The 25,334-nt window shown below is 42.9% G+C and overlaps 2 protein-coding genes across 3 annotated transcripts in view; both read right to left on the minus strand.

Moving 5' to 3' along the window:
• Positions 1-1,483: 1,483 nt before the first annotated feature.
• LOC147034957 (extracellular calcium-sensing receptor-like) lies at positions 1,484-16,923 on the minus strand. Its single transcript, XM_085891634.1, has 3 exons — positions 16,678-16,923; positions 11,504-11,777; positions 1,484-2,154 (listed from the first exon to the last, which is right to left on the minus strand). The coding sequence occupies exons 1-3, from the start codon at positions 16,794-16,796 to the stop codon at positions 1,819-1,821; spliced, it is 729 nt and encodes a 242-aa protein (XP_085747760.1). The 5' UTR covers positions 16,797-16,923; the 3' UTR covers positions 1,484-1,818.
• A 3,346-nt stretch (positions 16,924-20,269) lies between these two features.
• Positions 20,270-25,334, minus strand: part of LOC147034958 (extracellular calcium-sensing receptor-like) — a 51,704-nt gene continuing 46,639 nt past the window's right edge. For both annotated transcript variants that reach the window (XM_085891661.1, XM_085891650.1), the window contains one exon: positions 20,270-20,741. In XM_085891661.1, the coding sequence (XP_085747787.1) occupies positions 20,729-20,741 (13 nt within the window). In that variant the 3' untranslated portion in view covers positions 20,270-20,728. The remainder of the gene's footprint in view (positions 20,742-25,334) is intronic.

A 25,334-nucleotide genomic window follows, 5' to 3' on the forward strand; every position in this document is an offset into this window, starting at 1 on the left:
GAGAAAAGAAGAATGAATCAGTGGAGGAGAGCAGTGAGGTTGGATTTTAGGATTTTCAGCAGAAGTGGGTTACTGGCAGATGACACACATCCACCAGAGATGGGAGGAGGGAAGAGCGAAGTGGGGCATATAACTATATTAATAATGCAGTCATTCCTCTGCACTTCATTCAAATTACAAAACGAGCTAGGTTGCAATCTATGCAGCCACTGTTCTTTGCCAAATGTTCACTGTACTTGCTGCAGAAAAGTAGACCAAGGCTTGTTTGACTTAATTATCGAAGGACAAACAGCTTAATTACCCCAGAATTAGAGACTGGATCGTGATAATTCCCCTACAATTGCCATATTTTAGAATTACTTGAAATACCCGCTCCCACTGGGATGCTATGTCACATACATTTGCATATGGAGAGTTAGGGTCCTCCCCCACCCTCAACAACTGAGACTAAGTTTATTACCTTCGCAAACTTTGTTGCGAAGGTTATGTTTTGATCGCTGTGTATTTATTTATTTATTTGTGAATATGTGTGCTTGTTTGTTTGTTTGCTTGTTATTCGCATAACACCAAAATATTGAACTGAATCGCAGCAGCAAATTTGGTGGGATGACTGGTTATTATCCGAGGACCATTTGATTAGATTTTGGGAGCCATTGGGTCAAAGGTCAAGGTCAAGGCCATGAAAAGGTCAAAATCGTCTTTTTACCATAGCGCGGTCAATTTCTATCCAATTTGCATGCAACTAATGCCAAAATGTTCAGAATTCAATGCCCCATCTTGTGATATGTGACATGACACAATGACGTAATAACCCTTATTAGCGGTTGGGAGTCAAATGTCAGGGGGGGTCACGACATTGCAAAATGTGCGGTTTTAGTCATAACACGGTCAATTCTTATCCGATTTGCATGAAACCAACACCAAAATATTGACTTTTCTGTTCCCCACACTCTAATTCCAATTACAAAATTAAGAGTACAAAGGTCAAGGTCGAGGTCATGAAAAGGTCAAAATCGTCATTTTGCCAGATTCCGGTCGATTTTTTTTTTTTTTCTTTATCCAATTTGCATGCAACCAATGAAAAAATGTTGTGAATTCATTGCCCAATCTTGAGATATACGATATGACACAGGAAATTTAATGTTTTTAAGCCATCATAACACATATGAGATGGCAGATGTGGTATGGGATTAAATACCCTCACAATCAACGGTTTCTGGGGGGGGGGGGCAAAATATAGCGTTTGTGAAGGTATGCGCTCTACTGAGTGCCCATTCTAGTTTTACTGCATAACCTTCCTGGGCAAACCCTGAGAACAACCACCAGTTTTCAACTTGTCTGGTCGAGCAGAACAAGTTCAGGAGTGTATAGAAATAAAATCATAATGCAGACAGACACTTCTCAAATTATATTGTGATTACTGTTTACCACTCAAATTATTCCAGGGGTTTGGATGAGTAAGTGGAGACATTGGGTAGTGAGATATGAATTACTTCACAAAACAGTGACAAGTACCCAGGCTGGGTCAGGCTTATCAAAACTGAAGAGAGAAGAGCCAGCAATATAAGCATTAGTTGAGAACATCCTGTGAAAGGAACTTTACTGTGAAGGGATAAGACGATGAGGTTAGACTGGAGAGCTTCAATATTTGAGGCCCAAACTGTATGGAAAGGGAGAGGAAAGGTGGCTGAGTGAGTGTCAGCACTCGCTCTGGCCATTCACTCAGGAATGTGGTGAATGTCGGCAAGAAGCAGGGCTGCAAATTGGGAGAGAAATGTACTGGAGATCAAATATGAAGGTAATGGAAATGTCCTTCAATTAATTACAAAACAACCCAATAATACTATTTGTTGCACTGATACACATACTTTCAATCTTACCAAGGTTCCTATGAGCATTTGAATCTGTAATCTTTGGAATTTTGTCATTAAATGCAATACATAATCCATTTTTTTCAGACTCTATTATAAACTGTGTGACACCTTTCAAGCCATAATCATCATCGACTCCTAACACTCCCATGTAAATCCAGCTAAAGTGCTGCACAAGGTGTACAATTGCAGATGCTTGATGAACATCACTTGGATCAGTGCGCAGATATGATGGAAACTGCTTTTTATCACTCAGGCACTTGCAAGTCGCAGAAAAACTCACCTGCAAGATACAAAAGAGGAGTGGTTCTTAAGATTACAAATGCATAATGGTGATGAAAAGTGGTTAGTACAATATGTGCTTTTTGTTTGTTTGTTTTGCATCGTTTTTCATTCGGTTTAAGATGGTATCAATGTAATGTCAAAGTATAAAATTTTGGCTGATGAAATCACTGTCTGAAGAAAACGTGCATCTTTGGTGATAGTTCACTTTGAAACTTGATTCACTTTATCCTTGTATGGTAACATTGGAAATCACGTGCACAGTATACTGGAACCTGGATATTGATTTAGACCATCGTGCTGTAACAGCCATGGTCAGGATGAAATAACTTCCATGAAAAGAAAGGAGTATACCAGAAAAGTATCCAACATTAAAGCGCTCACATGAGATAAAGCATTTGGGATTGCTTTGCACCATTGCTGACAGTAGGAGACAACATTGGAAGATCTGTGGGAGGAGATGAAATTTGCCATACAAGAGTGTTGTGATCAAGTTCTTGGGGAGAAACCACCAGTTCACTGACATGATTGAATGACTTTAGTGGTGGAAGAGAATATTATTCTATTTCCCGTCCTCAATTGGAAAAAAAAACAACTTTGTCTTTTTTCCACTCTTCAACGATCTCATTCCTCTTGAATTACCTTCTTCTTGTACTTGATGTTATCCGTTATTTCCCTATTTTTCTTCAATATCTCCAAACTGAATCTTCAATGAATATAAACACTTCTTCCTTCTGCCTTTTAAAACTCTTCACTTTCCTTATTTCTCCGTTAAGAATACGCCTCATGAACTTCTTCTTCAGCATGATATATTCTTCTTCTTCACAAAGATTATTTTCCAAAACAGTCTGTCAGTTTAGTGGTTGGTCCAACAAATCTCCCCTCTCACCTACAGCACCATCTTTCTCCTTGCCTTCAAAAACATTAGCACCTCCCATGCCATGATGTTTGTCTCCATTTGACCAATTTGTGAATTTGGAATCTGCATCCCTCCACTTCATGTCCCATCTTTCCACTTGCCCCCCCAACCGTGCCCCTCAAAGATAAATGTCCCCCCTTTCTGCATCTCTCCTCACCAAACCCCCTCAATGTTTTCCCTCAACCCACCACCTCAATGCTTCCCCCTCACCCAACCCCATCACAGCTTCCCTCTCACCATGTCTCCACAAACCCTTCCCTTCATCCTGCATTCTCCTAATACGTCCTTCCCTGTCTGACTGTGTGGTCTTCAAATAACCAAGGTCCCCACTCTGACCTCACAGATCTCTCAATCCAAGCTGCTGCCATTAAAATGGACATTTTCTGCTTAAAATAATCCTTCCTCCCACAGAATGTCCCTCAACTCCTTAGTGTCTCTCACCAGCTACTGCCTCCACCAATTTGATAGTCCTGAACCTCTTCCCAGTGGTGGAGTTGCACTTTACATGAGGAACTTAATTTCTCAATGCCCTTGCACTAGTTTTACACCTCCCAACCCCAAGGAGTACCTTTGACTGTGACTTCCACTCCACTCCCAACCTTATTTGTGTGTTGTACCATCATCCAAACAGCAATGACTCCATCTACATCTCTTCCAGACAAGATGGTTCAACTTTTACCCACTCATCCCAACTCTATTCCTCAGATGTGGTAATTTGAATTGTCACCATGCAAATTCACTGGATGGGGGTACCTCTCACCAGCCATGGCACTTCAACAAAGGACTTTTGGTGACTCAATCCCATAGAGTCAATCTGTGAACTTTCCAAACCAGATTTCTACCAATGGCAAATCCTCCCTCCTAAACTTGGTGATGACAAACTACCCTGCAAATGTCTCCTGCACTTCCTCTGCTCCAATTGGTTCATCTGATCATGTGCCTGTGAGAGTCAACATCTCTCTGGCAATTCTCAGAGAAGTGCCTCAGCACCAGTGAGTCTGGCCTTTCACTCAGGCAGATTGTCAAGGACTGCAAGCAACCATCTCACTTCTCCTATATCTACTGCCCTGGATATTAACTCACCTTGGGAATTCTTCCACAGAAACCTGCTTCCTCGTGTGCACACATCCATCCTATCTCATCTTCAGTTATCCTACCCTTCTTCCCACCATGGAACACTGAATCCTGTGGTGAGGCAGTTATTCTGAAACAACTTGCCTTCTCTTTCTGGAAAGCTAACCCAACCGAAGGCAATCTCAGCTCATTCCAAAAAGTCTACAAGTATATCCACTATCAGGAGAGTGAGAAAATAACATCTGTCCAACCTCAAGATTGAACTTTCAAACTTGTCAACATCCTTTCAAACCTGATAGCACCTTGTTAAGCCTGTCTCCAGAATGTTTTTCCTCTTCATCCCTTCCCTCTCTTCAAAAAGCACCACAGCAGACTCCACTCAATTGTACCCATCACTACTCAATTGCAATTGAGGCAATTGAATACTCAATATGTGGCAGAATACTCAATTGTGTTTGCTTCCAAATCTTGTGGCCCAAACCTTTCGGTCTCTGTACCCATCCTATCCAGTCAGCACCCACCTGTTCCAGGACTTTGTGTCTTTTGTACCTGAGAACTCGGAGAGGTTTCTGGCAACCCTTAACTTTGATTCTGCAACTGGACCTGATGGAATCAGCTCATGTGTCCTAAAAACCTGCTTACAAATACTCTTTCTGCTATTTTCACCATATTGTTTGCCTTAGACCATCTTCCATCTGCTGAGAAATCAGCCAACATCACAGGATTACAACAAACAGGTTAAAACATTGACCACCCTTGCTGCTGACATATCAGCTTGCTTCCAAACATCAGCAAGGTCATATAATCCATCATCGCAGTTGACAAAAAATAATTCCTTTTCTCCAACGACTTCATCTCAGATCATCGGTTCAGTTTCAAAACAGATCACTCTACCTTGAACATGCTGCTTCCACTCTCCAAACAATGGATGGAGGCCTCAATGTGTGGATGGACGGCATCCTCCATTATGCAAAGTCCTTCCTTGGCACACCAGAAAGTCCACCGACAAGGCCTTCATCCACAGCTTGGTGGAGTACTGCTCTCTCCTGTAGGCTGGCTCCCCTGCCTCCCATCTTGCTCAGCTTGATGCCATGGAAAGCAAGGCTTTTAAGATAATTATTGGACTCTTGCATGATTAAACTGAGTCTACGGGTCTGTTACTTTCCCATTGCATAGAGGTCTGTGGTCTCTGTCTTCTTCCACCTCCTTTCTGGTATTGCTCCCTCTGCCCTCTCATGCTTTGTCCCCTCCCCCACATCCTGCAGAGCGCATGCAGTCCACCATCAACTGCTTTCTGGTGAAACTTCCAAAGTTAAAAATCACTGCTCTCTTTCCACCCATTTGTTCCTCTCTTCTTTTTTTCTTTTGTTTTTTCCTCTGCCGATGGAACCAACATCACATTCTCTTCAATCTCCTTCTTCACTCCAAGTCTTCAAGACATCCGTTCACCACCATCTCAGATCATCCCCCATCCAAAACCATGATAATTTATATACCTGTTATCCCGTAGCTCCCCCATACCAAGCCCACCTCTTTAAAAAATTTCTCTTTTTTCCTTCCTGAGAGTTTGCTTCTGAAGAGTTTGTCTATTGTTCACCCCATGCGCATATAGATAAAATAAATAGAAGTGAGTGGAGTGGTTATTGGTGATCAACATGGAAGTAAGCTCATCATGATGTCGCACAGTGCTCGCCTGGCTAAAAATGGCGACGGGAAAGCATAGGATGAGGTTTCTTGACCCTCGGGGCAAAATTACATGTCTGTTTAATGCTGAATGGGCCCAGGAGAGGAGCGAATGGGCCTGTGACTTAGTTCAATTAATCATGAATCATTGATTATGGTTTAATTTCAGTCTCTATATCTGATAGTTTTTCTTATGCTTTTCAATTTTTCCTCATTTGATCCAAAAATTAATAATTCAAATACGAGTGTCGATGAGGCATGAATTAGAAATTGCATCAGAAGTGATCGTACCGCCTCTGCTTACATACCACCAAACAATATGCTAGCAGACCAGGATGACGAGGAATGTGAGTGGTCATCATTCAGTATTGCATTATTCAGTGAAGTTGATCAACCTGTCGGGAATGTAGATCTGTCGAAACCCGGTCTCATCATCGATAACATTCTCATCTGCATACCTGGGTTTGGTGTTAGAGTGTACCAGGTGCGGTGGGACGCAAGAAGCACGCGGGCCACCATCAACTCCGCTTTATTGCGCGACCAGAAGCACACTCTTCCCACCCCTAGCGGGCGAGGCATGATATACGAAAACCCAATCACGTGACACAGCACACTCCTCCCCTCGTAAATGACCCGTCACATAACGAACGGATAATCACAACATGACCATCGGAAACCCATCAACTCATAATCCTCCAAGTACCGTGGCCGCACCCTGACCCGCCTCGGACGGGCAGCGCCACCAGACAGCCCAGGCTCAGACGCCTCCCGGCCCGGTCGAAGTGACACCCTCGCCGGACTCGCACTTTCCGCAACACCAGTTACCCCCGACTGCCCAGCCTGCTCGACGTCCCCGGGTAGGACGGCATCAGGCGAAGCCCCCCTCGGCGCCGGCCCCGGCGATACAACGTCAGGTGCCGGCGACACTACCGGTGGGGGTCCCGCATCGTTCAGCTCGGGGAGGTGTGGGGGGGTGACGCTGAACAGCGATCATGCATCTGGTCCACGTGCCACTTCCACACATCCCCACCATCAGTCCGCACCATGCAATTCGCCGGCCCCAGCACCACAGAGACCACCGCCGGCACCCATTTGGAACCGTGGAAATAATCGCGCACCATTACCCGCTGCCCCACCTCGAAACTGCGCAGCCGCGTCGGACGCGACACCGCCCCACTCCCCGACCCTCCAGGTCGTAGCAAATCCAGCCTGGACCGCAAAGCCCGTCCATAGAGACGAATGGCCGGCGAATCACCCGTGACAGGATGAACTGCGTTCCTGTAATGGAGCAAAAAGACATCGACCACCGCCTGCACAGGACCACCCCCCCCCCCCCCCCTACGCAAAGCCCGCTTCAACATCTTGACAAACGACTCAGCTTGGCCATTCATCGCAGGATGATACGGTGCGGACCTTAGATGTCGAATACCATTCTGGCGCATAAACTCATCAAATACCCCCGCGATGAACTGCGGACCATTATCAGAGACCAGGATCTCCGGCAACCCTTTATTAGCAAAGATCGTCCGCAGCTTCTCTACTGTAATGTTTGCTGAAGTATGCTGCATTACTACAACCTCCGGCCATTTAGAGAATGCATCGATCACAATCAAAAACATCTTGCCATTAACCGGTCCCGCAAAATCTACATGGACCCTCTGCCAAGCTCGGTCTGGCACAGGCCAGAGACCCGAAGCTCGACACGGGTTATCAGCATCTGTCTGGCACGTGGCGCAACGCATGACCAACTGCTCAATGTCTTTGTCCAACCCCGGCCACCACAACAGGCTACGAGCAAGACTCTTGGTCTTCACGATGCCAAGGTGACTGACATTCAGTTCTTCCAAACACCGCTGCCTGAACCTCGGTGGAATCACGGTCCTCATTCCCCACATTACGCACCGTTGGACCAACGACAGCTCCGCTGCACGTGACGTGAAAGGTTGAAATGCCGGTGTCGAAGGCAGATCGCTCCAATTCCCCGTAGAAATCGCCTGGACGACACGGGCAAGCACCGGATCACGAGCCGATTCCACCGCGACCTGCCTGGCCCTGACCGGCCCGCTTTGGACCTGGCCCAGCGCGAACACATCGACCCTGTCGCCCAACTCAGACGCAGCTGGGCCCTCCGCACATGGTAAGCGTGAGAGCCCGTCGCAGTTAGCATGCTTCTCGGTGCTTCGGAACTGAATATCATAATCGTAAGCACCCAGAAACAGACACCACCGCTGTATTCACGCGGCTGCTACCACCGGCACCCCGCCTTCGGGTCTCAGGATGAATTGAAGCGGTTTGTGATCCGTCTGTAAAGTGAAATGCCGCCCCAGCAGATAGTGATGAAACCTCCGCACACCCCAGACGAGGCTGAGAGCCTCACGCTCAATCTGGGCATATCCGCGCTCTGCTGTGGACAGGGTCCGGGATGCAAAACAAACAGGCCGCTCGGAACCATCGTCCATCCTGTGGGAGAGCACTGCCCCGATGCCATATGCAGAGCTTTCACATGCCAATAGGAGCGGACGCGCAGGCTCGTAGTGCACGAGGACCGTATCCTCTGTGAGCAGCCGCTTGACGCGGTCGAACGACGCCTGGTGTGCAGGCCCCCAAGCCCAGCGCTCGTCCTTCTTGAGCAACCGCGTTAACGGCGCAAGTTGTGAGCTGAGCCCGCGCACGAACCTTTGGTAATACTGGGCCATGCCAATGAATGAGCGCAGCTGCGTCTTGTCGCGAGGCGGTGGCATGCGCTGAATCGCCTCCACCTTCCGAGGACCTTTCAACAGCCCATCCAGCGTGATGATGTGCCCGAGATATTCCAAGCGCTGCTTGAAGAACGCGCACTTGTCCCTGTTTAAGCGCAGGCCGCACGCTTCGAGCTTTGTCAGCACTCGGGCAATGTTCGCAAGATGCTCGTCCGCCGTTTTCCCCGCAATGAGCACATCGTCCAGGTAGGTCTGAGCGGGCAGGCCAATGCAAACCGGATCCATAGCTTTCTGCCACAAAGCTGGGGCCGAAGCAATCCCAAAACAGAGTCGGGTATATCGATAGAGTCCTTGACACGTGTTGATTGTTAAAAGCTCGCTACTCCCGGGATCCATCGGCAGGTGAAAATATGCATCACGCAGGTCTAGTTTCGTGAAGTATTGACTCCCCGCCAATCGCGCATATATCTCATCGATTGACGGCAGTGGATATTGCTCCACGCTGAGCCCCGGGTTAACCGTGGATTTGAAGTCCCCGCACAATCGGACGTCCCCATTCTGTTTCAGCACCGTGACAACAGGGGTGGCCCAATCTGAGCACGACACCCGTTCGATCACTCCACAGGCCTCCAGCCTATCCAGTTCACCCTTGACCTTGTCCCGCAGGGCATACAGCACCGGACGTGGTTTACAAAACCGAGGAACCACCCCCTCCTTCAAGAAGAGTTTCGCCTCCATGCCCTTGAGTTTTCCAAGATCGTCGCTAAACAACCCTTGATGTCTTTGAAGAATCTCCTCCAACTGATCCTCCCACTGGCTCGGCACGGGTTGCACAAGGTTAACTGCGGCCCAGTCTAGCCTGATGCGGGTCATCCAATCTCGGCCGAGGAGAGACGGCCCCCTCCCCCGTACGACGTACACCCGAAGCGTGGCGACCTGGCCTTGGTACCGCACAGACACGTCTGCCATCCCGACTGGCGTTATCTTCTCGCGGATGTACGTGAACAGCGTGAGGTTTGACCTGATAAGCCTCAAGCCGTTGAGTCTACGCGCGGTCTGTTCGCCGATAAGCGACACCGCTGCTCCCGTATCGACCTGGAACGTGATCGGCGTTTCGTTCACTTCGACTTCCACCGTCATCGGGCGCGCCGTCACCGGGCCAATTGAAAACAGGCTCAACACGGCCGCTGGTTCCGCCCCGAGTCGCCTCGCACATCGCCGTCCACGACTTTAACGGTGACCGACGCCCCACGGCACACACGCGCCAAATGACCCACCTTGTGACAATTCAAACACACGTTGCCTTTATACGGGCACGCACGGCGAAGGTGTCGACCTCCACATCCCAAGCATGTCCGCGGGGTCACCTCTCCGCACGCGTGGCCGCGCGGCGACGTCCGACCCGCATCGAAGGTCGTGCGCGCGTCCCGGGGTGCCCGCGACCCCGCGTGGCCGGTGATGGCTCGAACATCCCCGCGAGTCTGCTCGACCGCTGTAGCCATGCTGACCGCCGAGTCGAATGTAATGGCTTCATCCTTCAGCCGTAAAACCGCTGACACCATTTTCACATCTTGTAAACCAGAAATAAAACGATCTCTGAGCCGAGCTGACCGCTCCCCCGCTGTGAACTTGCAGGCCACGGAAGAATGCTTAATCCGCGCCACGAACTCAGCGACGCGCTCCTCTGCCCCTTTCGAGAGGAGATCGAACTGGAATCGAGCGAGCTGCAACGACTTCTCCAGCGCTATGTGTGCTTTCATTTTCTCCACAATGTCCCGAAACGATAGCCCGTCATCCCGGGGCCTGTTCGGTGCCACTAAATCACCCAGCAGCCGATAATGCTCCGGCGAAAGCGAAGCGAGCAAGATCGACTTTTGCTTGCTCTCGTCGACCACATCGTTCGCGTGGAAATAGCATTCCAATTGCTCCGAAAACAATTTGAAGTCGTCCTCGTCGAAAACGGGCATAAGTCCATATTCAACCATCCTCGTCAGCCAACTAGAGTGTACCAGGTGCGGTGGGACGCAAGAAGCACGTGGGCCACCATCAACTCCGCTTTATTGCGCGACCAGAAGCACACTCTTCCCACCCCTAGCGGGCGAGGCATGATATACGAAAACCCAATCACGTGACACAGCACAGGTGTCAGGAAAGTATTCGCGCAGCTGTCATGTTCTGAATGCCGAGCTCAATTGATATGTCTTTCCCCCAATCCACAGTATTCATCATCTTACATATTCCTGAGCGTCAAGAATCGAGGTGGGCTTTTCATGCCGTCGATGACAGTTGTAAATGTAGTGACAGTGGCAGAACACAAGACGTGTTCTATGTCTAGCTTGCACATGAAATAACTATGCCACAGCCACATGAACGTGGCTCGTTGTGCTGTCGAGATAGACGAGTCGGAGCTATTTAATCTATATCTATGCCCATGCATTCTCCCTTACCCCTCATTCCTCCCCACACCCATTATTTGTCCAAATCATCTTTTATTTTGTGCTTCAACCCTGCTCTTGGTGTTTAAAACTAAATAAAACAAACATTTTATAGTATAAAAATTAAATAAATTAATTCCTCATTATGTGTGTGCCATCCCTCGGATGGGTGTTAAATGGGAGTTCTGTCTGTTGACATTAGTTGGTAGACATTAAAGATCGCAGAGTGTCCTTCTCTAAGAGTAGGCCTGGCCAGACAGTTCATGAAAAAAATGGGCCAAGCTTCCCCAGCTCAACCCCACAAGAACATGGAAATAATTGTGGCCCTTAAAGATCAAGAAGAAGAAAAACTAAGGAGGAATAATGAAGAGTTGTGGGCATTGTATGTGAGAATAACGTTTCTGTTAAATACCCAATGTCTGGTAGAGCCCGAGAAACATTCCTATAAAAATATGGATTTGACCCAGCAATCACCATGTTTACCCTGTTTAGCAACACGAATCATATTTATGCTTGTTACATTTAAATGAGAAATTTTACCTGTGGGATTGTATATAATCCTAACAGATGACCCATGATCACAGCGAGAGTAGATCCAGGAGTTCCAATGACAACACGATAGTTGCAGGCTTCATCAATTTCGGATGTTGGGTCCATAAAATGTAATGAGGCTTGCACAGTTTGTGGAACTCCAAAGCACGAGTCACCAATAAAGTAGCCAAGTGTAATGTTTGGCAGAAGATCATCATTGTGATTGATCTCATTTACAGCAAACATGACAGCCATTGCCCAACGAAACGCTCGAGGAAGAAAGCTGTTACAAACAGAAATTGGAACTCATCTTACAACATAAACCAGTCAAATTTTCATGAAACAATTTAATGAAATCTCCTTTCACACTCACCAATTTTGTCTGTATTCATTTTACTCTTGTGGATGTGCATTGTAAAAGTTTGTCGACTCTTGGTTTGCATTTTAACATTCTCCAAAAAGTTAATCCATACTAATTAGTTCACCCAGCACTATGAAATATAAGTTAGTTTGTCGACCACCCAAGGTGTTTAAGAAAAAAAAGTCATTCGTCAGTTTATGGAATTGTTAGTATGCAATGGCACCAACGTGTGGAGTTGAAAGTTTATGCAAATTAACTACTCATAATACACGACTTGAAAACAGGACAAAAAGTACTATAATTCATAGATCACCTTCCAGGGCTCAAAATGTATGGGTGTCCAGGTGCCTATGGCACCTCATTTTAGCGTCGGGCACCCGAATTTTATAAGTAGTTGGGTTTTAGATGCCTGATCAGGCACCCTCAAAATCACATGATGATCATCAATTGTGACCCCAAATTTACAATCGCCAAATTTAGAGATACTATTAATAATTCTCAAATGTACCTCACTCGCATGTGGTCTCTGACAAGATGCAGCGAACGTGCAATTACATGAACCAAGATGTGAAAGCGATTGATTTATTACGATTCATAATTTGATGATGACCTCTGAATTCCATCTATACAAAGAAAAGGCAATGTGTGTGAGTGTGTGTGTCCCTCCATAACTCCAAAACTATAAGACCTAGCAGCCTGTAACTTTGCATGCATACCAAGAAAACTCCAAGGAAGTGCAATAGCTGGAACATACTTAGCTGCTCTGCTCGGCTGCAACTGATCCGGTAGGTAATCTAAATAACGCAAGTACTTACCGAGTACTTGGTGGTCACGGAAAATGACTCGGAAATTAGTACCGAGTACTAATTTCCCCGATAAGGTGGTCACGTGTCCTTTGGTAAACTGTTGTGAGAGGGAGGACCCTAAGTCACGTGGTCAAGTTATTAGCATTCACTGTCTATTAGCGAACTGCCGTGGCATGAAGTTATTCGTGTGCGACGGCCTGCGATTTCTGGTGAGTCCGGAGAGGAACCCGAGGCAGCTCGTCCCTCGTGGTTCCAACACTCCGTCGGATCCGCAACAATATTAAGTGGGCCCTTGGTCTGTGTTAAATTATGAAACTTTTTTAATCATAATAGCAGAGGAATGAAACTTTCCTGAAAGCCAAATTACAGGGAGATATTATTAAAAATATAAATCTATCAATGAGTACATTTGACATTCCTGTAAGAGTAAATTGTACCCAATTAAGGTTCATATCAGAAGATCGATTAAGATATATCAGAAGAATGACTCATAAATCAGAGGAATGAGTCAGAAAAGAATCTCAATTCGGATTCGTGCCTATGAAAAAAACAAGATGTAGACAGTGGGGCAGAAAGTCTAGAGGAGAGTGTTCCTGATGCAGCAGGACAAGTTTAGGGGGATCGAGGGGATTGTGTGCCCTCATGTTCTTCCAACTCATAAATGAGTTGGGCTGGTGCCTCTGCCAGTGTCTGATGGTGGGACTTCCCATCTCAAGAAGCAGTAATGATGGGAAGAGATGGCAAAGAAAATTCCATGCAGCATGGAAAGACTTTCAGTGGATTTTTATTTTATAAATAAAAAATATATACAGAAGTGAAATTACAAAAAGTGAAATTGTTTATTGAAAAGATTCTGTGAGTTTATCTGCAGGAGATATATTGGAACCACTTTTTAATGAACTTGCTGGCCAGCCCTATGCTTTACTTTGCAGATTGGGGCAGAAATTTATAATTTTTTGTGATTCCAGCAATAACTCACTTACTATTCATCAAAGGCACCATGGGATTATTAACATCCACCAACTAATTAATATTAATCCACTTTATGATGCAACTGACTGATGTACCATACTTTGTGTTCAAGAGTGTTGGTTTTGCTGAAGCAGTTTCTTGGCAAGGGTCATGCTGGAAAAATTGTCATCCTCTTCCCAGCAGTAGTCAGGGTAAGAATTTGGCTATCTTGCAGGCGATAGTTCGCCTACTCTTCGTGAAGAACACCGTGGCAACTTTAACGTCTTACAACTAATGCTGGCAGACGGGGCACCAATTTGATGAATTACCCTGCTTGTGAAATATAATGCAATGCCTGCCTAAATCAGTAGTCAGATTAGCAATCAAATCCATAATCGACTGCTCAAACGTCATTGAAATTGTACGATATAAATGTAATTTAGAGAGGGAAATGAAAATGCAATGTTTAATAGCAATTATATTCCCCAAGTCCTCTGCACCTTCTTATCGGACTGTAACATTGAAAATATTACAAAATTTTTATTTATTTATGCTTGCATGAAATTTATTTTCAAGAACACATGAAACATGAAGCCAGAATATTAAAGAAACATTAAAATGCCATTTCATTTTTCCTTTATTTCATCAATAACTGGAGAGTTCATAGAACATGATAGCCCACACAGTGTTACTTCAATATTAATAAAATAATGATTTCAACCATCATGAAAAATAAAATCCGAAATTTTAGTGCTATTGAAGTAGTCCAGAAACAGTTCCAAACAGCACCCTTATACAACACCCCATTGGACCCTTATTTAAATTGAAATAAAGGGGGTCCTCAAAATATGCCCAATATACAGGTAGTGGACAAAAATACAGAAACGCCAATGTAAAGTCACCTAATAGGGCAATGGGCCACCACATGCAGCCAGTACGGTACGGCCTGTGTGCGCTGTGGCACAGAGTTCATGGGCCTCTGGAATTCTGCAGGGGGGATGTGGCACCATTCTTCCAGAGAAAGCTCCCGCGGTCGCCAAGCTCACTCTGGCCATAATGTCCACTTCAGCCGTGCTTGCAGCACGGGCCGTGTTACCCAAAAAGCACGCCTAGCATGTTGTGCATCACACCATGTCATTTGCACGGCCCTCATCAGCATTCTTTAAAATTATTTGAACAGTCTTCGATGGCAAACCAAGATAGCAATCAATATTGGCCTGTTGTTCACCATTCTTGTTTCGTTTCACTCTGTCTAATTTGATGTCCAGAGTTACACAACTTCGTTGCTGCTTACGTGCAGGTTCACCCTTTTCATTACCACTTTTTTTACCACACTCATTCACGATAAAGTACACAAAGATAAAAAAAAACAAGCTCAAATGAGCTAAGATCCTCGTCCTTTTAATGATGACATCATAAAAACGAATATGACGTTATTGTGATGTATCATTTTGTGATAAATTATCTGTGCTAATGCCCGGCTTGATTCCCGCAAACAGTATTCAAACAGCTTGCCTAGTTTCGGAGATAATGTGATAGGCGATTTCCATTAGCGGCGATATTATGACGTCAACTTTTTTTCTAGGAAGAATTTCCAAAATCAGAGATGGTTACTGCCTGCGCGTGGGCTTTCTGCATATACATGGCAAGTTTCACGAAGATCCGATGAAAACTCTGGGTTGTGAAACAAAAAAATAGGAATGACGTCATAATGATGCATCATATGTGCGGTAATTCATCTCTGCTAATGCCCTGTTCGATTCCCGCAAACAGAATTCAAAAAGCTTTGCCGAGTTTCGGAGATATTTTTTTAGGCGATTTCCATTGGTGGACATATTTTGACGTCATAACTTTTTTTTCTCGGAGGAATTTTCAAAATCGGAGATGGTTACTGTCTGCGCAGGATATTTTTACATATATGTGCCAAGTTTCAGGAAGTTTCTATGAAAACTGTAGGCTGAAACAAAGAAGTTCACAAGAAGAAGATGAAGAACAACAACGTGAGTAAGACTTAGAGATCCTCCACGAGGATCTAAAATTTACAGTAAAGTACAGTACAGTACATGACGGTTAAGTTCAACAATGCTCAGCATGAGATGATGCAATGCATTGTGGGGTAGAATTCTGGGAAGCTGGTACGCAAAGCATTGTGTGGTGGGATGCCTGGTAACTGGTCTTATGTCCAGTGGACGTTTGTGTGGGGAATTGTTGAAAATGTTCCAACGTAACTTATGGACTTGTATGCAAAACGACGGATAGCGGGGACCGCCTGTATTGCAAAAATGGAGGTTCTTGGAAGTATTATGACGTGATTTGTGTAATGCAGTCTTTTGGAGTACAATTAAATTTAAATAAAATAAAGATTGTAAAAGTCGAACAAATAAAATAATTAAGTACAAGTATTCACTTGCGCTTCCGAAGCCAGCTGTTCCTTAACGGTTTTGAATGGAGCCCTTGCTTGAGTGCTAAAACCATTTGGCGAGCACTCTACAACAAACTCGGTAACTGAACAATCCTCTGCAAAACTGGAGGTTCTTGGAAGTATTATGAAGGTGATTTGTGTTCTACAGTGTTCATTTATATAATTCAATTCAAATAGAAGTTTAAAGGTATATAAATAAATAAAAATTACAGGTTCTCAAACGACACATTCTCCAGTAGCTATGACACCACTCTATCTAACATGCAACATTCGTTATCCATGCCTGTTGTATGTGTCCATCATGATGTCCTTAAAAACTGTAAGTTTTCTTTTTGGAATGATTTTCCATTTTGTTTGACTGCCAGGCAGGCAGACAGAGTAAAAATATTATCTCACTCCTATTTACGCATGTGCAGTCAGGATTAATCCGAAGCCAACGTATACTAAAACGACAGATGTCTTCTTATTCATGTTCCGATTTGTGTTCATAATATAACATTTGATTTAAATACATTATTCCTCGTTCATAAACTATATAAACCATTGACGATCATAAACTGATAAGATGGACGGAAGGACATGAATCAATTGCTTAACCACACTTTTAGCTTCACGTGCATGCGGTAATGTGAGAGAAACTTACTGAATGCATCCAGGAATCTGAGGTAACTTTGTTGAGGGTTGTTCTTCACCTGAAATTCCAAAGTGTAATGGCATAAGACTTCCAAACATTATCTCTCCATTTTTTACCAAACCACTCATTCCTCCTTTAGTCGGGCCTGTACAAAGCCTGCTCTGAGCCAGATGTGAATGTACTCCAAGCAGCAAAGTAAAAAGCAAAAATAAGCATTTTTGGCAAATTGCACGGTACAGAATCTCGCAGACACACATGATTATTCAATAGCAATGGGTTGAACAGCATTTGAAATTCAATGCTTTATAGAAACAGTTATAATGGTATAAAGACATTATTAAACGATCGTGTACAAAATATCATCTACTTTGATTCCCAAATGCCATTGTATTTCATCACATCCCTTGTGAAGCATTGGCAATTAAATATCTAAATGTCTTACATATTCAAAAAATGTTTAACTAAGTGGAAGGGATCTCAAAAATTCCCCTGTCATTATATAATTAATGGTAAATGGATGCTCCTGGAGAAGCAGGAACTAAAGGGAGTAAAATAACTGGTGGTAAAAGGAGCAAGGGAAATAAGGATGATGATGATGATGAGCAGGTCATGGCTCTTTCCCTGGAGTGAAGAGATTGGATGGTGATTGGCATATGGGACGGAGGAAGTAAAAAAAACAAAACCATTGGACTGAATATTTATATAAAAAATGAAAAAAACAATGTTCTCTTTTTGTTGAAAGCTGATATTGAATGTTAATTTGAGAATTAATTTTGCATTTCCTTTCTTGTACTTTTGGAAGTTAAGCTTTGGATTAGCAGGATTTCCGAGAAGTGTCCACACTCACCTCTGAGCCATCTAACCTGGGTTAAAATCTCAGCCCAGATACAAACTGTCGTCCTGGTACCTCGCAGACAGGGTGAGGCATCCTTGTGTGTTGTCCCTTAGATGAACGTTAAACTCGGAGTCCCATCTGTTGAGTTAAACTCAGATGGTGAATGGTAAAGATCCCACGAAGTCCTTCACCAAGAGTAGGTTAGCTATCGCCGGAACCCTGGCCAAATTCCAAATTCCTGTACTAGCCCACAGAAGGTGTTGCATCGCCAGCACAGCCGTACCTTCAGCCAATGGTGCTAGTTGCAACATTGTGCTGCATAGTAAAGAAGAAATGAAGCTTCCATATGCTGAATGTTGTTTGGAAAATTTGGACCTCTTGGTACAGTTGAACTAGAAGTTCATGCTATGATGCCCATTTTTTCTTTTTGTCATGACCAGTGAATATATCATGTGAACAGGGTACAAATTTTAAGAGGATACATTTGGATGTTTGTTTTGCAAATCAAGCCTCCTATCGCATAAGGGAAGGCTGATTGCTGTTGTAGAGTTTGTTTCTACAATTGATGCACCCAATATTTAATGGTATCACAGAGTTTTAGACCCACCAGGAGTATGAACCCAACATTTAGAACTGTTTTTTTTTTTCTTCCTACACACTCAACACATTCAATTTCCAATCTGTATCTATTTCCGAGCTGAATCTCAGAGCCGGCTGGGACTTTCGGAATTAAATTTTGCATTAATAATAGGAATAAAACTTTTTGGAGCAGGTTGTTGGAGCAGAACCAAAAAAAATAATAGGAGCAGGGTTGAGAACTTTTTTGGCCTTGACCTAATTCTTAAGGTCATGATGCAAGTATAGAGATTGTAACATTTTTTTACAAACTCGACTATGGTTTTTCCAATCAGAACGAAGTTGCCTATTCTAGATAGCCTAGAGCAAGTCACATTTGTGCTTCATTTACATTATACCCCTCCGAGTTAAAGGTCAAGGTCACATTGCAGTCTGAAAATAATAACGTGTTTCCTGTCATCACTCAATTTTACCAATGTGGAATCTCAAAGACCGCTTTGCCTTCCAAGATGTTCTTACATCATCATAGTGTCCCTGCGCTAATGTTGTGCACCTGATAGTTGATTAGTTTCTTTGACATACTTTTTTGGATTGTGACTTAAGTAACAAAAAAAACACCTTTTTGATCATATCTTTTTCCAAAATTTTTTATAACGTTGAATTTTATGGATAGATTTTAGATGGGGCCACAATTTTTTTTACATTCTATCCCTAAGTGTTGAAGGTTAAGGTCGTACGGTGGTCCGAAAAATATATGATCATTGGATCACGGGCAAAGGGTAAGTCTCGGGTGATCACCACGGGTAAATCTCCCCCGGTCAGGGGAGGCTCACCATTGATGATCGCTTTTTGATCACAGATGTCTAGTTTGTATTGTATTTTCATCTACATTGCCTTGAGATAATTTAATTTTATTATTGTTTGCCATGGGTTTTGGAGTCTATCAATCAATCAATTCTCTTTCTTATATAATGCTTTTAATTTCATGATAAAATATCAAATTACATTGTAGTACATAGAGTACAAGAAAACCTGGTGGTAAAAACTCACAAAACGATTGAAGATGATTTTATTTTTTTTTAAGAAAAAGAGAATTAAAATTAAATTTAATATGAAATTAACCAAAAACAATAATTGTAAAAGGACGGGATTTTGAGAGAGATTCTAAAACTGTTATAAAGGTGGCTGTGTGAATATTAAAAGGCCACAGTTTCTGAAATTGTGAAGTGTATCGCCAGATTGCAGGTTTTCAAAAGTCTTCATCATTGTGCGAAGGATGACCAGGAAATTCCTGTTGGACCAAGTATTCTTGCTGGTATAGGCACGAGCAAATACGCTTCACAGTCCATGCGCATAAAGACATCATTTTTGCCCTGTTCCCTGCTTTGATACAACATGGAATTGACATGTTGGGTAAAAAGGAATAACCTCTGAGCCGTCTTACCTGGGTGGCATTAAGTTGACCAGTTAGCACTATGAGGTGCTATGCCATTGTATAATGTTAGGCTATAATACAATTTTAATAAAACGCCAGGTCACAATTTAAGAGAAATGGCCGAGTGTTACAATTCAGCTGTGCTTATCGTTGAGTCCTGCCTCTCTCCTTCCCATTGTGGATGGCACAGTTGTGGAGGTGGGGGTCGTCACTCGGTGACGAGAGACACCCCGTTTCCAAAAGGTATACACTTCAATTTAAATAAAATAATGATTTAAAAGTTCGTTAAATAAAAAATCCAGAAATTTGACGGAAATGAAGCAGTTTTATTCACCACCCTTATACACTGTAATAAGATGATGTTAGGTTACACTATCTTCTGTAGTGTCCATGTCTGAGAAACAATTACATATACATTAACCCTAACAGCTTCACACACTGTTCTAAGACTACACACACAAGTTCGGTTTTCACTACTCCAAAGCCAAACAATAAATATATACATATATTTAGCTTTAATAGTTATCAAGAATATTTTGAAATGATTGCATTGCCACAATGGAGGCCAGTGAAGTGTTAAAGATTGGAGTGATATGATCTGAGTTTGTTGTATTTCACTTTTATTGCAAGTTTGGGATTAACTTTTAATACAGGTTTATTGAGTTCCAGCAAAGAGAGGCTGGAGTGGCCTTTTGCCCTCCAGACCAAATACAAATGTCTGAGAGCGAGACAAGAAGATTTGGCAATTCTTTGAGAAATATAGAATTGTATGTTTGAGTCGATAATCACTAAGTTAAATTTATTTTGTGAACTAAAGAATAGTGCGAGCTGTTTAAAAAAAAAAGACAAAAAAGACACTGGAGAGCAACTGTTTATAATGTTTTAATAGGTGCCTTAAAATGTAAGCAACTTGCCATTTTCATCAGAGGATTCATTTGGATTTGGATTCTACACATTATAACCATCAAAACAAATTGCAAACGGTTTCAACTAAATATTATAAGAAGTATGGACAGTAGAGTGGAATTATTAGGGACAGTTCTTTGATTTTTGACACCACATCGAGTGGGTATGTTGCTTCACTTCTTGTGACACTTTCAAACAATGCAGTGAGGAATTCATAATTGAAGAGTTTGTATTGTCTGCACAAAGTTGTGTTTGTATTTTTCATCACAGTGTCAAGTTGCCAGTTGTATTATTCAGTGACCAAGGCATTACAATTTTGCACTTGAAAAGAAAAAGTGTCAATTGGTTAATCACAAATGCTTAATTAGACACACAAGCTATTGAAGGATGCATTACATACTGATAAAGCATTTGAGTGTAATCTATGATACTAAAATGCATGAGATGCAACAGCAAAGGAACCTGTGGGTTATAATGCCCATTAGGTAATACTCATTCTACTGCATAATTTAAAAGGGAGATGCAATTGATCATCTAATGTACCATACTATTTCCAAGGGCTTTGCTCAGTGGTTTGTGAGTGCATTGCCAAGAGTCAGTCTTTTACTTCCACCAATGACGAATAACAACAATGACCAACAGCTTCATATCCTCGACGAGATGTGAAACCCCAGGGTGACAGTTTATTGATAGACAGCGATTCAAACCCCAAATGAACAACTCAATTGCGAGTGCACATCCATCTAAGCTATCCTGCCAGCTCACATGTTGCTTGCAAATTCAAGAATTTGGCATCAGCCAGAAGTAGTTGATTGTATGATTGTATTTCTTGTTGTAAGAGAAATGGCAGTACAATAAGCATTTTAAGTCTCAAACTACATCTGTTGTAGTTTTCAGATTGGAAGGTAAGTCTGTCCATAGTTATACATAAATTATTGAAAGTATTAACACTAAAATTCTGAAGTGACTTTCATAACTTTCTTACAAAGATGTAATTTTGTGTTAATTTCAATTATTGCTCCACGAGAGGCCACTGGATAGGTTACCAAATAGTGTGCAGGTAGCAAGGTCAAAGAAAAGCTCAGGACATAGTGTATAAAGAAGGTTGATTTGCGCCATGGTGTTGTGTTATGACCGCGAGGGGTAATTTACTTATTGACTGTCGAAGTCCTAGTCGATTTACTCGGAAGGCAGACAAGTTCCCTTTTGATGGGTCACACTATGTGGGCAGTTTGAACAACTGAGTGGAGTTTCTGGAATTTGAATGCCGGCACAATCAACTTGATGTTCCGATAACAGATTTCCATCCTGGAATATGCCCCAGCCAATGGAGTTCAGGGGACAAAGTACAAAAGTATAAAGGCACCAATTTATTTGCACTATGACTGTAAAACCAATGTTATTGAGAATCATTGGAAGAATCCCATTTGGAGACAACAGGCACAATCATATAACAACTAATTGATGGAATCACATGACACATCAATGCAGTCAATCCCACAGAAAATTTTCTGATTGCTCCTCTAAACCCAAACAATAAAATTCCTTAACTCAACCAGGGAGTTCATAGAACACGATATCCTCTGTAGTGTTCAGGTATTTGCCCTCAATGGAGTTTCTCATCCCCTCTTCCTGTCCAGGCTAGAGTTAATCAAGGCAGTGTTCTGGGCCCTGTGCTTTTTATGGTTCTCATCAATGATCTCTCTGACTCTGGAAAATCCTCTATTTCTTTCCTGATGACTCCACCCTCTGCCTTACCAGCTGTCATCCCTTAGATCGGCAAGCAGCAGCCTCTTCACTCTCTGTAGTCCTGGATATAATCATAAGATAGTCATTAGAATCATAAAATGATGTCCGAGACTCAAGCCACATAAGAACACTTGGAACATGTCTTTCAATCCTGACAAATCTCACTCTCACTGTCTCCCTGAAAGGACCATTTTGACCCCCCCCCCACCTCAATCTACTTTCTCAACAGTCCTCTGGAAGAAGTCCTTTCATTCAAGCTTCTGAGTCTCAATATCTGCCATGATCTTTCCTAGGAAAGTCACATTTCCAAGATGGCCTCCAAAGTTAGTCGCTGACTGGGCATCCTCCATCATGTAAAGTCCTTCTTTGTCACACCTGAGCTCCTGACCACATACTGAGCTTTCATCCACAGCCTGATGGAGTACTGCTCTCCCATATCGGATGATGCTCCCACCTCTCAACTTTATCAGCTTCACGCTGTGGAAACCAAGGCATTTAGGATCATCGGTATCTGCTGTGAAGAGGCCGAGTCTTTGGGTCTCTCACTCTCTCACCACAAGCAGGTCAGTGGATTTTCTGTCTTCTACCATTTTCTCTCCAGCCTCACACACCCCTGCTCCACAAACCTTGTTTGCAATATGTCCCATCCTATATATCCTCAGGGTGCTCAAGGTCTGCCAGCAATCCCCTTCTGGTAAAACTACCAAAATCAAAAATTACTGCTCACCTTCACTATTTCATTCCTCTTTTTTCCTGTCTTTGGAACAAACTCCTACACTCTCTTCAATCTCACTCTTCCATCCAGTTCTTCAAAACAGCTGTTCACCACCATCTTTCCCCATTCAAAACCATGATCTTTTCTACCCCTGTGAATCGATCCCAAACCCACCTCCTTCAAATTCCCTGCTTTCCTTCCTTAACATCCCTGTGGTGTCCATCTTGTTTACCCTGTGTACCCCACCCCATCCCTCACCCTTCCACAGATCTCCTAATATCTCAGTTCCCCACTGTTTTGTCCTACCCTCTCTCACCCATCTTGTCTCCTGCTCCCCATTGTTACATGCTCTTTGTGTTAGCTCTCATATGAATCTCGACATTGTATTAAAAAAAATGTGTGTGTACTTCAATTTTAATAAAATAATGATTATAAAGATCGTAAAAAAATCCAGAAGTTTAATGCAACTGAAGAAGTCTTATTCACAACCCTTATGCACTGTAATAAGATGACATCAGGTTACAGCTTCGGAGATGAATGCTTAATTGATCAATATAACGCAGCATCGATCAGCATCGTACATAGCCATATCGATGGCCTCTTCTTCACTCTGATAAGCAGTCTCTTCCTTGCCATGTCCTCTCATGCTATACATTGATCTTAGTATAGCGTGGTTCTTGGAAGTATTATGAAGGCAATTTGTGTTGTACAATGTGCAGGTATATAATTCAATTTAAACAAGTAAATAAGGCATAAAATGTTATAGCCCCCGTTACTTTACTAATTTTGCTGTTTTGTAATTAAAGGGCTATTCCATATTTATGTACAACTAAAATGGCTACCAGTCGGCCACCTTTGAAGAGATCACAAAATAAAGTGAGAAGCATATGTATGCCATCGTGTTCTATGTGTGTGCTAATATTGAACAAAATTGGACCTTGCATGTATGAGAAATGGTTGGGGACACATTTAAGTAATAAAATTGCCACCAATCGGCCATTTTGTATCTAATGTCGAAAACAAATGATGTGCTTATGTAAGCCATCATTCTTTATCTGTGCCAAGTTTTAATTGTGTGTCAGAGAAATGGATGAGGACATGTTCAACATCAGGGTTTTTTTTAACAACTTAAATGGTCACCAGTCGGCCATAATGGATTTTATGTCAGAAATAAAAATGACGTGCATATGTATAACATCATATGTTGTCTTTATATCTAGTACAAATATAATCGGTCCATCCATGTACGAGATATGGTTGCGGACACACATGCACATGCACAGCCACAACAATTGATATCAAATCCATAAGCTCCCATTTCGGGGGGGGGGGGTAATAAAGGTTTAAAGGCATATACAGGAAGAAAGGACCGTCAATAACACCAACATGGAGGCTGTTAACATGATGAACAAAACGCATTATCGGAAAACTTCAAATGAGCTGCCTGTGGGAAAACAACGCAAGACAAAATGGGGCTACCCCATGAGATGTTGCTATGGCTGTAAAGCAATGTCACATGGCTGCTGCCCAGCAAATGGGAAATCGTGTAATTACTGTCACAAACATAACCATGTCAGCTGAGTTTGTATGGCAAGAAACCAACAAATCTGTGAGGAGATATCTCAAACTTCCAAGGTCACTCTATGGGAACGATATGTACAGCTTCTGAAAATGATGATGGGGGAAAGTTATGTCTTTACTTGCACAGATCACCCATTTGCGATGGACACCATAATGGTCAAAATTGATAATATTCTTGTGAAAATGATTATTGATTCTGGGGTGTCTGTCAATCTATTGGACAGAAACATTTACCATAGGTTATGACAAGACAACAACCACTGCACTCTATTCAAGTCAGCCTCTACAATCTTCATATATGGTTCAAACATTGCTCGACCTGTTCAGGGCATGCTTGACAGCTGTGCAGAGCATAACTGTGGCAAACAGTCATGGCTGAAACAGATGATTCAGGATCTCTGCTCACCGCATATCAGCCATCAAACTTGGGGTGCTAAATGTTGGCCAGCCTGTTCAGACCCCTTTAGTCCCTATAGACCCTACAAGACCCTCTAGACTGTGAAAGAAGAAAATAATTATAATCATGTATTCTCACTTATATTCACTTGTTGCTTTTAATTGAACACAGTATAAAACAAGGTTTTACTTTTGTACTGGAGTTGAATTGATTGTCAGTAAAATTTCCCTTTTCCCTGACAGTCTTTTGACCTCCGTAGTGATATAAATGGATATACAAGTAAAGAAGAATTGTATCTTACTAATTATTATGTGCTTTTATCTCACTGAAATACATCACCAAGACTAGTATCTCCAATGTTTAAATGAAGCTGACCAGCTGCTGAAGAGAAAAACGCCTTGCTTGACGCCTTATTGTCCAGCCAAAATTAAATATAAACTTGAGCAAACGCCTTGCTGCTTAAGGGAAATTG

The sequence above is a fragment of the Eptatretus burgeri genome, chromosome 1 (genome assembly GCF_056783735.1).
Source record: "Eptatretus burgeri isolate ZD-2024b chromosome 1, Ebu_testis_v1, whole genome shotgun sequence".
NCBI lineage: Eukaryota > Metazoa > Chordata > Myxini > Myxiniformes > Myxinidae > Eptatretus > Eptatretus burgeri.